The sequence below is a fragment of the Trachemys scripta genome, chromosome 3 (genome assembly GCF_013100865.1).
Source record: "Trachemys scripta elegans isolate TJP31775 chromosome 3, CAS_Tse_1.0, whole genome shotgun sequence".
Classification (NCBI taxonomy): Eukaryota; Metazoa; Chordata; order Testudines; family Emydidae; genus Trachemys; species Trachemys scripta.
Window position 1 is genome coordinate 177946300 of NC_048300.1, and position 19017 is coordinate 177965316.

At 37.8% G+C, this 19017-nt stretch overlaps 1 protein-coding gene across 1 annotated transcript in view; it reads right to left on the reverse strand.

Moving 5' to 3' along the window:
* Positions 1-19017, reverse strand: part of NBAS (NBAS subunit of NRZ tethering complex) — a 343164-nt gene that overhangs the window by 201962 nt on the left and 122185 nt on the right. Inside the window, exons 30-32 of the mRNA XM_034766908.1 lie at positions 13451-13680; positions 5303-5415; positions 102-215 (exon numbers count right to left, since the gene is read on the reverse strand). Of these exons, the coding sequence (XP_034622799.1) occupies positions 102-215; positions 5303-5415; positions 13451-13680 (457 nt within the window). The remainder of the gene's footprint in view (positions 1-101; positions 216-5302; positions 5416-13450; positions 13681-19017) is intronic.

The following is a 19017-nucleotide window of genomic DNA, read 5'->3' on the forward strand; positions in this document are numbered from 1 at the left end:
ACATTTTAGTGACATCCTTGAGTACATCCTGATGATTAACTCAAATGCCCTTGTGCATAACACATATCTTGCATTGCAGTTTAACATTTACAACAGTTTACCTGCAACTCTCAGTAAATCTGCAAGTCCCAGGAGCTTGGCAGACTGTTTGTAGTTTGTGGGCAACTGAGCAATACAGTCCTTGATGAGGCTGAGTCGATCAGAACATAAACGCACTGTTTAAAAGAAAATACAATATGTTAAAGGGAGATTATATGCGCAAACTTTCTCTAATTTATATGTATAACTTTTTTTTAAATGCAGGCACACTTACTCATGCCGCATAAACAAAACACCCCGTTTTCTAAGGTAGTATAATTATTTGTTTTAATTTAATGAGGACTATCTGTGCAGAAGGTCCTTCACAAACACATAAAATACATCTCCCCTGTCCTGAAAAACTTGCAATTTACATTAGGACTTCAGAGGCACATTTTAACAGGAATTGCAAACAATTACTACATTGCATATTTTAATGCTGATAGTCTATAAAGTGTTTAACACAATGAAAATTTATAGTTTTATATAAACTATACACCGTAATATAAAACTAAAATGTATATTTTTATAGCTCAAAATTGTTTTGAGCAAGCTTCCCACTCTAAAAAATGCGTCTGTTTCATATTACTGGACAAGCTATGAAGAGAACATACAGAGTACTAGCCATCAAACCTCCCTACTTAATTCTAAATTAAATGAGCAGGAAATTAATATATGCAGGGAAAAAAATCAATATTAGCATATTATATTTATATTAGAAAAATCTCCATCAGACAGACATATCAATAAGAACAACATAAAAGCCGCCATGTGTTGCAAATTTCATAAGGGGCCTCTGGAAATCAAATGGTAAACTTCTAAAAGTCAAGCAGAGTAAAGATTTAAGACAAGAAACATAACAAAAGTACAGATTTTTTTTGTAGGTTCTGTAACACAACACATTAGTGGGCACCATTAAAATCTTTGCATTTACTGATTGCACCAGTTAAATTTGTCAGAGTATTTCTCGTTCTAATTAAAAGTAATACCACACACCAAGCCAATATTGTAGTTTCATAAATATCAAAGATGGGGACTTTCAGATGTATTCATTATTGGCCTAACTTTGGAGTTCTACCACTTACTTAAGTGCAATTTGGTCAACGTTGACTTTTTTGGTAAAATCACACCCCAAGATTTTAATTGAACTGCCTATACACCAGTACAAATTGTAACTAACTCAACTTGCATTAAAATATTACACTGACATAACAGAACAGAATTTAGCCCAGAACTTAGAGGTAAAAACTAATGGATTTATGGGCCTGAATAGGCAATAATTTACACCAGTTCTACACTGGTGTAACCCTACTCACTTCAATAATTAGCCTTGATGTACAACAGTATAACTGAAAGAAGGATCACATCCTTAATCTAAATGGAACTACCAAATAAAGTTTAAAAGATACAAGGAGTCCCTTTTTAAGATTGAAACACGGTAAACAGCACCCCTTCAGAGTAAAAAAAAAAAAAAAACCACAAAATTAAGAACTTAATGTTTGAACTTGGCCCTCTACCCTAAAAGTGTAAAAAAGTTTTTAAGCAATTTTCACATACAATATTTAAAAGTCCTAAAAGCTTTATAATCATGTCATTAATTTTTAAAGCCATTAATTCAGAAGGGCAATTTTGTTTCTCATACAAATAAATTCAACAAGGTTATTTTTATGTTTTATGTATATATCAGGGACTCAAGAGCTGAACACAAGACTGCATTTGTAAAATATGTTAGTCTTCTTGAGACTGAGAAGATAAAAAACAAGGGTGAATTGTATAGCTCGTTAAAGTGAACGACTGTTAATACTGGCCAGATCAGCACAAGAGTCAAGGCAGGAACTTTGGAAGCTCTCAATCCTCCTCTCAGTGGCTCTCAATCCTTACTGCCCAGTCATGTTCAAATAATGTAGAAACTGATTCATTAAAGGAGAAGGGAGAACAGACGAGGGCCCCAATCCTACTTCTTGTTGGCAGGGAAGGAAGACAGGAGGGATTTTTTTTTTTCTTCTTCTTTAAAGCAAACTCATCTGGAGTATTGTGCTTAGTTTTGGGCCCACCACTACAGAAAAGATGTGGACAAATTGGAGAGAATCCAGCGGAAGGCAACGAAAATGATTAGGGGGCTGGGGCACATGACTTATGAGGAGAGGTTGAGGGAACTGGGCTTATTTAGTCTGCAGAAGGGAAGAATGAGGGGGGATTTGATAGCAGCCTTCAAGTACCTGGGATTGGTCCTGCTTTGAGCAGGGGGTTGGACTAGATGACCTCCTGAGGTCCCTTCCAACCCTGATATTATATGATTCTATACCTGAAGGGGGGGGAGGGGTCCAAAGAATCATAGAAGATTAGGGTTGAAAGAGACCTCAGGAAGTCAAAGAGGATGGAGCTAGGCTGTTCTCAGTGGTGACAGATGACAGAACAAGGAGCAAGGTTCTCAAGTTGCAGTGGGGGAGATCTAGGTTGGATATTAGAAAACAGTATTTCACTAGGAGGTTGGTGAAGCACTGGAATGGGTTACCTAGGGAGGTGGTGGAATCTTCATCCTTAGAGGTTTTTAAGGCCCGGCTTGACAAAGCCCTGGCTGGGATGATTTAGCTGGAGTTGGTCCTGCTTTGAGCAGGAGGTTGGACTAGATGACCTCCTGAGGTCTCTTCCAACTCTAATCTTCTATGATTCTGTGATTCATAAGATGCACTCAGCTACTATAGCAATAGATGGTGGATGAATATTCTAACAAAGGACAGGTGGGATTAAACAAAAAAAAAAAAAAAAAAAATCACACACACACTTTTATTTGGTCCAAATTTGTGGTACAGCCGGATGGATGGATAATCAAACTAAATAATGTCTTAAAGTTAGCATTTTAGAACCACAACAAGGATATCTGTAAATGTTTTTAAACATTTGAACCACCCTCCAGGGTGGAAAGAGTGTTTCTTGGCACACGATGATAGAATGCTGTTCAGGCAGCTTCTACACTACAAAATCATTTACTACTTCTGCTCCCAGTATATTTCCTTTGGGATACCTTTAATAGAGCCTTGCAAAATTCTACTAGCTCACTTACCCCAGTATTTAAAAAACAAAACAAAATAATAAAAAAATCAGGCAACTAATATTTTTTAAGCTGGGATGATAAAGTATCATGAGTATTTTGCAAGCTAGTATTAGACGCAGGGTCTTGCATTTAAGATAGACTTTTTTCAATCTATGGCATCATGCAACACTAAAAATCTCCTGTCAAACTCTTGAAGGGCTAAGATGGTCCCAAATGTGACCTTTGGGGACTTGATCAATTTAGTCAGTTTTCATTAGTTCAAGGTCATCTAAACTCAGTTTAAAGAGTATGGGCAAGCAAAGGTGGACATGAATGATTAGTGGGAACAGAAGACAAAGACTGAGAAAAGTATTAAAAGAAAAGAAGATGTAACAAAAGCTAGAGAAAAACAAACTGAAAGAGATGATTGGGAAACTAATAATGAAAACATGAAAAAGAAACTAAACTAAAAGAAGCACAGCGGAAGAAGAAAAAAAGAGGTGAAAAAATAAAGAAATCTTTATGGATGAAAGCAGAGTCAGGAGCCATTGTCTCAAGAAGATCTGATATGGAGAGAGGAAATGAAATTTGGTAAGATTATTTGAGGAGGAAGATGACATCCAGAAGTACAGATATGATCAACTATTTTAATATATATAAAATATACTGCAAGACTCATACACATTTTGGCAATTAACTAGAGATGACTGTTCAGTTGGGACGGGGGAAACACAAGACCTGGAGTTAGTATAAAAAAAAGCCAAGCTAATGAAATTAAAAGACAAAACGGTATAAGTAAAATAACCCTAAAGGTTAGGCTCATAGCCACAGAGAAATTCTGAGAAAGGTTGTGAGAGCACACTAACATCCTACTGAGCAAGATGATACTGCACAGGATTGGGAGGGAAGGGAGGAGGGAGATGGGGGGTGGTGTGTGTGTGTGTGTGTGTGTGTGTTCCTCTCTCCACTGTTCTGAGAGGTTCTGATAAAGTATACTGCAATTCCCAAGCATGGAGTACACTAAGAATGTAAACCCACAACTTTAATTCTTTCCTTCCCTTTATGCACTAAATACTGTCTCACTCTTAATGCTATTTTAATGTCATCTTTAAAATATTTCAATTACTGTACGATAACATCTAGCTTGGATAAACTTCTTGCAGCTGTATGAAAACTTTAAAACAGATTTTTATTCCTTTACTAGATTAATTTATCCGAAAGATTTTGAAGAGAGAAGGATAAAGCAGTACCATTAAAAATGACAGGCTTCATTTCACATACAGTAATTATGGCAAATTGGATATGTTACAGGTGATATTAAAACTATATTCCAATACAATTTTTTTTTAATTATTCTGTTTTAGTAAGTGAAACAGGCAAAAGAGAACCGTGCATATCACTGAAAGGTCCTTTATAATCTGAACGAAATAAATAAATTCACCTTGAAGAAGAAGAATTCAACTGCAGAATACAGAAATGTTTAGCAACTAGCCTTTTTATCCTTCAACCCTGTGCCATAGGAAGTTCTTATGCTTTTCCTATGGAAACATATCCATTTCATTTAGCTTTTAAAAAAATATTCGCAATGGAAAAACAAAAGCAAACTCCACACCACTTTAAAAAAAATGGGAAACACAAAAAAACTATTTACAATTTTAAATCAAGAGTTCTCCAAAGGAAATCTACTGCAAATGTTGACCTTGACTGTCAATTTGTTTTATAGGAATATATGAAACCATACAGCAATCTGCTTAAGAAAGAAAATTATTCTTTTTTCAACAGCAACTCCCTGCAGAATAAGAAAAAAAAAGGACTCTCAAAGGTTGTTTTCGAGGTAATTAATGTTGTATGAATATTCTGGGCATCATTTCAGAGGTGTACTTTCCACTGCAGTCAGTGGAATGATGATTAAAATTCTCACTTTTTCAAAATAGTTTCATGAAAACAGATTACATTTAAACAGTGTCTTTCCCTCTCAAAGGATTCCCAAAGTGCTTTTACAAACTGAAAGCATATTAAGACTCTTACGCAGCAAAGCACTTATGCACAAGAGTAAAATGTATGTACATATGGAGTCTTATTAACTTCACTGGGATTACTCATGTTAAAGATATGCACAATTTCAGCTAATGAACTGTGGGTCATGTTCCACCAAGCAATTACATAAAGGATATAAGTAATACATTGTACCTTGTAATGGCAAGATTGTCAGACCAAATTCTTCAAGATAGCTAAGAGCACGAATGAGATCTAGCTCCTCTTGGATAGCACTGGGGCAGTCAACAATAAGTTGTAAACAGCACCTAAATAAACAGAAAAAGAACATTACAAACTTCTGTAAAAAATTCAAACAAGTTACTTTATATATATAGTATATATATAAAAATAAAACTTTCTATATTTGACAGAAAAGTCAAGTGCAATACAACAGTGATTTATTATACTTTTTTGATTGTCAAACTTTTAACAGAAACTCCATCATGTGACAAAGTTTTACATGATTTCACCGTTAGCTGACTAATGGTCTGTGACACCCAGAAGCACATACTAGTTACCAAATATCTTAGCTGGGTGACCCGTGATACTAATGACCTAAATTAAGACACTAAACACCTAAATTAGGGAAAAAAATTAGGACTTGAGCACATTGAATGAAACATAGACATTGAGACATTTAAATTTATTGAAACATTTAATGCAGTATTTAGGGGCACACTTCCGTGCACCGCTGCTGCTTTTAAGCTTTGCCAAAAATAGCACACAATGTCAAAAAGCTTGAGGAAAAATTACACAAACACAACCCTTCCAGGGACTCCAGGAAGTTAATCTAGCAATGTTTTGTGTTAAAAAAAAAAAAAAACAAAACCTGAATAATCAGAAATGATAGATTAAAATTGCTGACATTGTACCAAGTACGAATAAGTGTTTAATGCATGACTACATACTATTTCTCAAGTAGTAAAATGCATCAAAAAATTATCGTCTTTAAAACAACCTTTCATCTTATATCGTGCACAGTGAAGGAGGCATCAAGAACCTGTGTATTCTATCACATGCCTATGCAATTTGCCACGTGGACATCTTCATATATATGGAATATTTGGTAATATCATCTGAGAGGGAAAGAAGGTATCAAGTTAAAAGGATGCAATTGTGATAGATGTGAGCTAGCTTTGTTAATAACTGAAGAGTCAGATTTTCAAGAAGATTCAGCACATACAAGTGGGCCTATATTTTCTGAAGTGCTTGCCACCCTTTAGCTCTCTCTGTTCTCAAAGAGAGCTGGGCACTTTTGAAAATCTTACCTCCTTATTTAGGTGCCTAATAGGAGCTGTTGTGTGTTGAACACTTCTGAAAATCTGGTCCAAGTCACATGTTTGTGTCCACCTATGTAACTATTCAGACTACAAGCATAACCATTTAGAATTTAATTGGAAAAAACCCTTTCAATTGTGACTTAGATCTACAGTAAAGAGTTAAGTCAACCCAGTTGCATCGCTTAAGTATGTGAAAAATCCATACCCCTGAGCAACGTAGTTACTAACTCCAGTGTAGACAGTGCTAGGTCAACAGAAGACTTCTTCCATTGACCTAGCTACTGCCTCTTGGGGAGATGGATGAACGACAGTGACAGGAGAACCCTCCCATCTAAAGTGCTACAGTGATGTGGATGTGCCGCTGTAGCAGTTAAAGTGTAGCCATAGCTAAGTCTGATCATCATTACTACTTTCTGAGGAGGAAAATACTGCTTAAAAATCCATGACTAGTTAGCATGGGGAACAGTCACTGTTATACACACATGGCAGGTTTAATCTGCAACATTCTGCCCTCTCTACAGGCACATAAATCCCCATTGAGGAGATTTTAATAATTAGATACAGCATGTGCATTTAGATTACTGAATGCATATGTAAATGACAAATGTTTATATATACGTTTTAGCGTGAATCCATCAATATTTCTGCAGTGTATCTAGTAACCTTGGATCTCAGAAATGTGACAAGCAATCAATCGATTTTAAGAATGCACCAGTCTGATCATTATGGTGTGGAGTGCATAAGTCAGCACAAAGCCTATGGTTCAATTTAAAGTCTTCAAAATATACAGACATGGGCCCTGCCCCAAAGCGTTTATAATCGAATAAAGTTTAAAATTAATGTGGTCAAAAGGGGGGGAGGGGCAGCTAATTCAATATTACGCAGGCTAGGCATTGCACAATTTGATGGCTCCCAACTATTCCAAGTCATTATCTAGTAAATAAAATCTGATGTCTTCAACTGCTACACAATTTAGCCATAGTTGCTGAGCTGTTTCATGTAAGGGACACAACCAAAGTGGGTCTGGAGGAGGGATTTGAAGAAGGAGGGCAATGGCCTTAAGGATTAAATCAAGGCATATACTCCATGTATACAGTGCTGAAGAAAGTGGAGAGATCTTAGTGGGACAAACAGACAAAACAGATGCTCAAGGCTCACATTACTGAAGGGAATCAATGTATCTTCTATGAAATGTCTCCTCTGCATGCTTTTTTTAGTTTTAAATAATCCAAATTTATACAAAAATCTATATTTACGATCAAAGTATGGCTGCAAACATAGAAGTATAATTGCCCTCAAATAGGTGAATATGAACACAACCAAAGCTAAATTAACATAAACCAAAACATCTGGCAGTCTTCACCCCACATGTAGAAGTTCACCTCCTCGCTCACATGGGTAACAGAAAAAATCTGTATGGGATTGGAGAGAGCGCATCACACATACTAAAATGTAGAGACAATGCCTCCCCCTAGAAGTCCTTCCCTAGAATGCCATCAGCGGTCTCTGATTGGGTTAGGAAAAGAAAGAGAGAGAAGCATACCCATAGGCCCACCCTTTGTTGTGGTTATTTGACTGTACTTGTATATAAAGACCAGCCAAGATTCTGGGTTTTATGCCATATTTGAGAATTTAACTTCTAAGTTAGTCTGAATGAACATCAGTCTACCACTTCTAAAATACAAAAAAGGTGGGTTGGGGAATCAGAACTGCATTTTCAGTCACTTTTACCACTTTTTTCCAGTTCAGTCATGGAGAAACCCAATTAGTTAGCGGTGGCCCTAATTATTCATGAGAATAAAAGCATGGTTTGCCGAGCTATACAGTTCAGTAATAGCAAATGTTCCACTAAAAAGAATAAAACTTCTTAATATCAAGAAAGTGAATCAGTTATTAACTGTTCAACTGTAGCACCTGAATTATGCAATTAGAAGTTGTTTTTTGGAGATCTCTGCAAAAACTGATAAGGAACACACAGAATTATTTTTATAGGCCAACATGAATTCTGTGCCTTTGAAAAAAAACTAACTTATTTAATATTTTTCCTCATAATTTGGTTTATCCACTCAGATGTAATTAAGTTAAAAAAAAAAAGTTTTGTTGATTCTATCTTATGGAGGAAGAAGGAAATTAGTTTGAATTAATGTATACTTACATAATAACTTAAATGGAATAGAAAATTCTTAAATAATAAGGAAACACCCAGATAAATGAAGTCATTTTTATATAAAATTAATATTCAGGATAAGCCAAGCCATAAACCATAGTTGGGGTTGGTCCTGGTTTGTGCAGGGAGTTGGACCTCCTGAGGTCTTCCAACCCTAATCTTTAATGATTCTATTATTTGTTTTCAAAGTAGGAAACATCAGGTTCCTTTACCTATCTACATGTACCCCATAGATGAGAACCATTAAAACACTTTTATATTTAACATTTCAGTGAAATAATCTCCCATGTTAGATATAATTATCTTGTGATGAAGGGGACATCTCTATTTCTTTGAGAGAAAAAAAAATTGTTCCTAAAAAGAAAAAGGGATGAAGTGCAGTGAGGCAGCTGCATTGAAAAAAGGGAAATAAAGAAGGAAAGAAAAGGAAATGGGATTGAAATACTGAAGAGAAAATTATTACTTGTTATTTGCATTGTGGTAGAATCCAGACGATCAGGGCTCCACTGTGCTAGGTGCTTTACCACTACAGAACAAAGAGATGGATCCCACCACAAAGAGTTTACAGATACAAGACCAGAGAGAGAGAGACAGACAGAGACAGACATATGGACAGGAGGAACACAAGGAAACAATGAGAGAATGTCTATCAGGATGATAAGCAGCAGTTATGGCTACTTGACCAAAACAAAACAGATATACGCACTTTTATATCCTCTAAGACTCTCACAGCACTTTCCAAAAATTACTGAGGTAAACCTCAGAACACCCAATAGTAGAGGTTGGATAACTACTCCCCCTTTAAAAAAGGAACAGGAGTACTTGTTAGAGATTAACAAATTTATTACCTTTAGTCCTTTTGGTATGATGTCCATCTGCTTGCATTTGGAAAGGAAGATGATGTCTTTTGTTAGTCTCTAAGGTGCCACAAGTACTCCTGTTCTTTTTGCGGATACAGACTAACACGGTTGCTACTCTGATACTCCCCCTTTATAGATCAGAAACTGAAGCACAGAATGTAATGAGAGCCTGGACTTGACTCACAGCCATCTTGTGTATGGACTTAACATAACCAGCAGCCACCATAAGTTGAAAACAAAAAACTATAGAGTCAGGAGAATTCACCTTGACGTAGGCAGATAGAAAAGTATCAGCTGCACCATTACTAACAGGGATAGATATATATTCACAAAGTCCTGAGAATAGGGAGCAAATGGACAAGCTAACCTTGAGTTTCTGTAGCTTCTTCCTGATAATAAAAAATAGGAGGTTTTGCTGTTGCAAGTGTATATCTCACTAATGAGGCGTAAAGATACGTAGTTCTTGAGAAGTTATTACTAACTGTGAAAAATACAAAAGCTAATGAGTAGGTGGTCTTAAGCATGTAGAGCTCTGTATAGTTAGTGGGTTTTTTTGCATAACTACAATTTAAGTAAAATAACTGGTTAAGGCATAGATAAAAGAAATCCTCATTTTAACTATATAATGAGGGTCAGAGAACAAGCTCATTGGAACTTAATTCTGGGATACAGCTCAAGACCAAAGCTGCTAGGATTTTTTAACCCCTGCATGACTAGATTGTGTAGAAGATGGAGCCACGGACAAGATCGGATCCTGATTGGCCATCTGGAGACTCTGTCTGCTTTATTGGGAGAGTTGAACATTAGATGCTTGGCATGTGTATTCTGTTGATTGTTAATTGCTAATGAATATATGTACATGTTTAAGAATATCTACCATGTGACAAAGGCTCTGTCACTGGGACAACGTCCCGTTAGCCCACAGAGGGCCACTGGGCCCTGGGATGGGGTTGGGAGCCCCAAATTGTGCAGGTAACATGGAGAGGACAAGTGACTTGGTCACATAGGAACTGCAAGATGCTGAACATAGGCCTAATTTTAAGCACAAGTTGTGTTTTTTGTTATTTGGGTTTTGTTTTGTTTTTTACATTTTTAAATATATGTTGATTTGACTGAAACTGAAGTAATTATTCTGGTTATTTGTACTATTATGATTATGATAACAGCATCTAAAGGTCAGGGTCCATTTGTGCTGGGCACTGCACAAACAAAGGTTTCCATTTCCCCTCACACCAGAAACATAAATTTGACCAGATCAATAAATGAAATACCCTGGTTGAGTTCTGTCTGGATATCAAATTGTATCAGAAGTTAATGGACAATCTATACTGAACTACACTTCTTTTCTGATGGCCAGGGTGTTAACTGTAGGTGTTTCAGGTCCGGATGAAAGATGCATCCCCCAGCTTTAAGAGATCAGGTATATTCTTCAGGTGCAATGTGAAGTCCTTAGATACCTAGTAAGTCCATTGGAGGACTAGGATGACTTCAACTTTCCCCTTTTGTATCCTTTAGGTGAACTGTCTTGAAAGGCAACAGATTCTTCACTGTCCAGGACATTTTTTTCCATCGTAACGGAGAAGCTTTGACGTCTTGCTATTCCTTAATTTTGGAATGGATATAAACACTCATGCCTCAATCATAAGCCAACCTCTAATGGGAGGTAGGAAGAGACTTCCTCTGTGAGTATCATAATAACCCTCTACATGGTTTCTTGAACCTTCTATTGAAGCAGCTGGTACCAGTCACTATCACAGACAGGATACCAGAGATGATGGAGCACTGGTCCAATTCAATGTGGCTTTTTAAAGATTAACACGTTTATGAGGGTTGAAATGAACTAAAGAATGTGTACCATAAGATTTTAGAAAATTTGTGTTCCATATATACTTGTATGCAAAAGTCTAGAGCGAACTTTTTTGTCTTGCAGCATGTTGTTTGTGCTTACCTGCCCAGAAAGGGGCATTTGGATGTGATCTCAGAATGACGCCTAATTTTGCATTACGTCAAGTGCATGGTTCTATGTCTTGCAAAGGATACTTGCTTTTGCATCTTTGGGACTCAAGTCTCTGGGATTTATAGGACTTACCCCGGAATATCACGAAAATCCCCCAGTTCACAGTGGGAGGAATGGGAGCTTCTTTCCCCAAGGAGCAGAGGACCCACTTCAGTATCTGGGATGGGGGAGACTTTGGATCCTTTCAGGCTTTTTCCCCCTCCCGTCCAGCTCTGTTGCAGGACTTACACCCTGAGCTAGCTGGATAGTTTCCTCCTCCTCAGACTTTCTCCCCATATACCGAGAAGCTCCTGATTGGGCTTTTCTGTGTTGGAGCCACAGTTCATTGGAGCAGGGTGGGGACCCGACATGTCAGTCCAACTCTGAGCCCTGTGGCCTGGCAGTGCAAGGTCTGGCCATCTGCGAACAGGCAGGGTATTAGTCACCCTTCGTAGAGCCTGTAAGTGCTGCCTCACATAGAGAGCATGGCTTAGATGTTTGTGGGAGAGCTCTTCCATGCCCTAGTGGGGTCAAAGGGATCTGGCAGAGGGGCTCTGCAACAGCAGATCCAGGTGGTTGAAACCACCATACTGCTATTTACCCAATGTAGGGGAAGAGGAGGATCATAAATTGCAACTGCACAAAAACGAATAAAAATAAAGTTTAAAATAAAATGGTCAAGAGAAATGAACTGCCACCCTGTTTCACTGCCAGAGGCAGATAGGCTGGTAGACTGAGGTGAAGGGCAGTGAGAGAGTGGAGCCTCCTGCAACAGCATTGAACCGCCTCCAAATTCCATACGCGGGGAGGATTAGCCCATTAGGAATCAATGAGGTGAGAAGCTGTGCAACAGAAAGCAACTTATCCCAGCCAGACAGCCTCCTGTACTTTCACATCTTCAAAGCTGAATCAGAAGAAAGTACACACATCTCCATCTCATCCTGGAGAAACTCACATTAAAAAAAAATCCAAACTGTCACGGAGTGTGGGGGGAACACAAGGCCCTGCACCCCTGGCTTCCTGCGATTCACCATGACTCTCAGCCAGCCAGTAAAGGAGAAGGTTTATTTAGACGACAGGACTACAGTCCAAGACAGGTCTTGCAGGCACAGACAACGGAACCCTCCCCCCCCCCCAATTAGGTGCATCTTGGGGTCCCAGGGCACCACAGCCCCCCTTGGGAGGTCAGAGCCCCGTCTGGGCTCCTTTCATTACCAGCCAGCTCCTGAAACTCTCTCCCCAGACTTTGTTCAGTTTCCTGGGCAAAGGTGTCACCTGGCCTCTAACCCCTTCCTGGGTTCTCATGTTACATGCTCAGGTATTCTCCCTCAAGGCCAGTCTCCCATCCCCCAATGCAGACCATCCTAGCCACACTCCCCTGCATTCCCAGCCAACACTCCCCACTCAGCAAAGACCACATTAAACAAGAACAAAGACCAGTTCGTCACACAAACATTTAATGGTATTGCATTATTCTTCTCCACAAACTCTCTCCATTACCGTCTTACTTATGGCATCTCTTGTAATGCTAGATGTAACGTAGGAATCCATGGTTCCAAGGGGTTGCAAAGGAAGTGGGGGCGGGCTCCTCAGAGAAACTGTGGTTACAGCGTTTTTATCCCCTACTTGCTTTGCACAAGGGGACAGAATGTAGAGGGGAATCTGGCCAAAGCTCTTTTTCAGTCAAATTCATCATCTACTACATTTAAAATAATAATAATAAATAATAATTAATGGAGATATCCCATCTCCTAGAACTGGAAGGGAACTTGAAAGATCATCGAGTCCAGCCCCCTGCCTTCACTAGCAGGACCAAGTGCTGATTTTGCCCCAGATCCCCCAAGTGGCCCCCTCAAGGATTGAACTCACAGCCCTGGGTTTAGCAGGCCAATGCTCAAACCACTGAGCTATCCCTCCCTCCCCCCCAAGGAATCAAAAGGTAAAGAATATTGAAGAGAGAGAGAGAGAGAGAGAGAGAAAAAATGTGTTTTACTATACCTAGCCAAATCCATGCAGCTATCAGTCAGACTGGTAGAAGAATTGAAGTATTCTCTGCCAGCAGCCAAAACCAGTTTGATGCTTTTGTCATAGTTAACTCTATACCGTGGTTTTCCTTTTGACGCAACACCAACTGGTGGATCCACTGACCAAACACTGCAATGCATCATTTCCCCAGCTAGGTGTATATTTTCTAGATGGCTTGAACACAGAAGGCTTTCTGTAAATATCTGCAAAGTAAGATGGGTAAAGTTGTTACAGTAGCTTCAACTAAAAAAAAAAAAAAGTGTATAGTTTTCTGTGGGACCAAGCCATCTGAACATAATGGCTCTTTGTAATATGTTGGGAGAAAATTAATTTAAGATATATCTGAAAAATGATTCCAGGATTAATATTTGCATAAATAATTTTAACCACAAAAGCAGAATTAGGGCAATTATCCCCATCTCTCTCTTTTTCTTTTTTAATTGCAGTACAAATTTAGTTCTGCTACCATAGTAATTGTTAACTTCAAAATAAAACCTTTAGTGAAACTCAACAAGATTAATTTAAAAAAAATTCAAAAAAAGATAGCATTTTGCAATTACAAAATATTATACATGCATTGACCCACACTAGAGGCAGAATTTTTGAGGTGATTATTTTTTTATTTGTTTTTATAGATGGGGCTTAAAAACTAGAAGGATAAATTTCTATACCTTAATTAATATTTAATTAATATTTTTATTAATAGTGTTGTGTATAGATAATATTTAGACATTTGTGTAACAATATGCATGCACATTTATAAACTAAAAACTCAAGCCTCAAAAACGGCCACTTCTACCTCCTAATAGATTAATTATGTTTGCTGCAAATTTGAAATTGAACAAACACATGCTTTGGATGGAAATTAAAAACAAATAGTTTGCTGCTAAGCAATACCACAAAACCAACACCTAATACCATCAAGATTTACATAAGTGCTTAATTTTACACACTGTAAGCAGTCCCATTGAAGTCCACCTGAAGTGTGTAAAGCTAAGCACATGCTGAAGTCTGATCCCTGTGCTTTTGCTGCAGTTTTACTGACTCCTCCCTCATCATCTGCTCCTGAAGAAACATAACTAGAGGTCTAATTAAATTGCGGAGAAATCGCACATTTTTCGCAGGTTGGTCATGGCATAAACAGCAAATTTCACGGATGTGTTCAGACAGTAAATATACAAGTATTGTACTGTACTACTATTAGGCTTGTAAGCCTCCCTGGATAAGAGAGTCTGCTAAATCAGGGGTTCTTTTTTTGCTGGGACCCCCTCTCAAAATATTGCAGGCTATTACGACACACACACACACCTAATACCATGCCACCCTGATTTCTGCGCTGCTACTAACAGGAGTGCAGCCTTCAGAGATGGGTGCCCAGCCAGCAGCCACCACTCTCCAGCCACCAAGTTCTGAAGGCAGCACAGAAGGATTTCACGGGGAGAGGAGATTTCATAATCCGTGAATTTGGTAGGGCTCTAAACATAACACATTTAGGTTCATAATGAACACCAGAATAATATTAAAATTCCCAGTGTGTTTTATATTTTTTTAATTTTAAATCAAGACTAGTCTTCAAAATATGAAAGTATAAATGTTAATATATCAAGATATTTGCCATGAAACTTTTAACTGTTTTAGCCTTAGGCCAAAAAGCTGTGATTACTTAAAATGTACTTAAAAATGCATAAATTCTCTTTAAGAATAACTCAAAATCGGTGAATCATATTTTTTCCACAACATAAAAGGCCAGTACAATCCTAATTAACAAGAACAAAAAAAATATTTTAATACTAGATATTATAACTTTGCATCAATCAAAAAGTATTTAATTCCATAACAAACAAATAGAAATATTTCTGACTTAGGAAGATTTATTTTCTTTGCCTCAAAATTTATATCATTAATTTTAAAACAGTGCGTCTGTAAACATCATCTGCATTTGTAGACACTCTCATGTTATGATCACAACAGAAAATTTTTTAAATAAAATATAATTTATTTTATTCTTTCAAATCTATATGTCAGGACAGAGTGAGCTCTACTGGAAGCACACAAGACTATACAGAGACCCAGAGACACCTCACCCTCATGACAACAGGTTGCAACATTCTTACATATGCCCTGCTCTCATGCAAGTCAAACAATTTGTGTGGGAGATAACCATATCCAAAGTTCTGTGTCTCATTCCTACACCTAAAACCATTCAGTAGGGCACAGCACATATGCATATTCAAAATTGGTGTTCATGTTGTTCAATGGGTCTTTTGAGTTGTCTCTCTATTCAGCTTATATTAAGACATCAAACAGAACAGTTTCTTCTTTTCTCTCACAGCAAAAAGCACAATGAGATGTTCAACAAATAAATAAGAAATAATACTTTGGATTCCATGACACCTTCCATTCAAGAATCAAAAAAAAAACTTTATATTTCAGAAATGATTATTTCAGTTTCACTTCATAAAATGTAGATGGCATCTAATGGATAGGCATACCAGACACAAAAGTATTAAGTTCTGTGTCCAAGGTCACATAGGAAATCTATGGCATTATTTTTCTTCCTTTGGTGGTCTAATGGTTTAGTGTACTTAAAAGTACCAAACCATTTGAATGTGGAAGCAGCTTTACAACTTACCATGCAATATATCTCAAGGGAAAGCCGAAACATAGGCAGAGAGTAGCTACCATAAGGCTGGCAATAAACCATTTTAATAAGAATATCTGACCAGTAAACAATTCTTAGTATGTATGTGTAACCTCCTTGAACACAGAAATCTGTAGATAATGATCTAAGGCAAAAAATGTCTGTATTTGTTGATTTATCAATAAGAGAGTAGACCAAAATGCAGATTATATAAGAATAGCCGTATTGGGTCAGACCAAAGGTCCATCTAGCCTAGTATCCTGTCTACCGACAGCGGCCAACACCAGGTGCCCCAGAGGGAGTGAACCTAACAGGAAATGATCAAATGATCTCTCTCTCCTGCCATCCATCTCCACCCTCTGACAAACAGAGGCTAAGGACACCATTCCTTACTCATCCTGGCTAATAGCCATTAATGGACTTAACCTCCATGAATTTATCCAGTTCTTTTTTAAACCCTGTTATAGTCCTAACCTTCACAACCTCCTCAGGCAAGGAGTTCCACAAGTTGACTGTGCGCTGTGTGAAGAAGAACTTCCTTTTATTTGTTTTAAACCTGCTGCCCATTAATTTCATTTGGTAGCCCTAGATTCTTGTATTATGAGACTAAGTAAATAACTTTTCCTTATCTATTTTCTCCACATCACTCATGATTTTATATACCTCTATCATATCCCCCCTTAGTCTCCTCTTTTCCAAGCTGAAAAGTCCTAGCCTCTTTAATCTCTCCTCATATGGAACTCCTTCCAAACTCCTTATCATTTTAGTTGCCTTTCTCTGAACCTTTTCTAGTGCCAGTATATCTTTTTTGAGATGAAGAGACCACATCTGTACGCAGTATTCAAGATGTGGGCGTACCATCGATTTATATAAGGGCAATAATATATTCTCTGTCTTATTCTCTATCCCCTTTTTAATGATTCCTAACATCCTGTTTGCTTTTTTGACTGCCTCTGCACACTTTGTGGACGTCTTCAGAGAACTATCCACGATGACTCCAAGAGCTTTTTCCTGATTTGTTGTAGCTAACTTAGCCCCCATCATATTGTATGTATAGTTGGGGTTATTTTTCCAATGTGCATTACTTTACATTTATCCACATGAAATTTCATTTGCCATTTTGTTGCCCAATCACTTAGTTTTGTGAGATCTTTTTGAAGTTCTTCACAGTCTGCTTTGGTCTTAACTATCTTGAGCAGTTTAGTATCACCTGCAAACTTTGCCTCCTCACTTTTTACCCCTTTCTCCAGACCATTTATGAGTAAGTTAAATAGGATTGGTCCTAGGACTGACCCTTGGGGAACACCACTAATTACCTCTCTCCATTCTGAGAATTTACCATTTATTCCTGCCCTTTGTTCCCTGTCTTTTAACCAGTTCTCAATCCGTGAAAGGACCTTCCCTTTTAACCCATGACAACTTAATTTACGTAAGAGCCTTTGGTGAGGGACCTTGTCAAAGGTTTTCTGGAAATCTAAGTATACTATGTCCACTGGATCCCCCCGTCCACATATTTGTTGACCTCTTCAAAGAACTCTAATAGATTAATAAGACACGATTTCCCTTTACAGAAACCATGTTGACTTTTGCCCAACAATTTGTCTTCTTCTATGCGTCTGACAATTTTATTCTTGTTTCAACTAATTTGCCCAGTACTGACGTTAGACTTACCGGTCTGTAATTGCAGGGATCACCTATAGGGCCCTTTTTAAATATTGGCATTACATTAGCTATCTTCCAATCATTGGGTACAGAAGCTGATTTAAAGAACAGGTTACAAACCAGAGTTAATAGTTTCACAACTTCACATTTGAGTTCTTTCAGAACTCTTGAGTGAATGCCATCTGGTCCCGGTAACTTGTTAATGTTAAGTTTATCGATTAATTCCAAAACCTCCTCTAGTGACACTTCAATCTGTGACAGTTCCTCAGATTTGTCACCTACAAAAGCTGGCTCAGGTTTGGGAATTTCCCTAACATCCTCAGCCGTGAAGACTGAAGCAAAGAATCCATTTAGTTTCTCCACAATGACTTTGTCGTCTTTAACCACTCCTTTTGTATCTCGATCATCTAGGGGCCCCCACTGGTTGTTTAGCAGGCTTTCTGCTTCTGATGTACTTAAAAAACATTTTGTTATTATCTTTTGAGTTTTTGGCTAGCCATTCTTCAAACTCCTCTTTGGCTTTTCTTATTACATTTTTACACTTAAGTTGGCAGTGTTTAAGCTCCTTTCTATTTTCCTCACTAGGATTTGACTTCCACGTTTTAAAAGATGCCTTTTTATCTCTCACTGCTTCTTTTACATGGTTGTTAAGCCATGGTGGATCTTTTTTAGTTTTTACTGTGTTTCTTAATTTGGGGAATACATTTAAGTTGGGCCTCTATTATGGTGCTTTTAAAAAGCGTCCATGCAGCTTGCAGGGATTTCACTTTAGTCACTGTACCTTTTAATTTCTGTTTAACTAACCCCCTCAATTTTGCATAGGTCCCCTTTTTGAAATTAAATTAAAAATAAATGAAGATTGTTGGATACAGGTCCCATTCTCCAAAAGGATTCCCGGAGGTTTTGTTTTAATCAAATAACACAACACACTTCACAACAGAGTCCCAACACACGTCCCAACGTTGATGCAGAAGCCACCTTACAGGCCTATTCTTTTTCTAATGCCATGCATGATTTTCAAACAAAAGATATTAATTTACCAGTTCTGAATGCTAATGGAAGATAGAAATACAGCAGAACTTCAGAGTTACAAACACTTGAGTTATGAACTGAACAGTCAACCACACACCTCAATTGGACCAGAAGTACATAATCAGGCAGGACCAGAGACAAAAAAACAAAAACAAAAAAACCAAATACAGTACAGTACTGTGTTAAACATAAACTACCCCCCCCC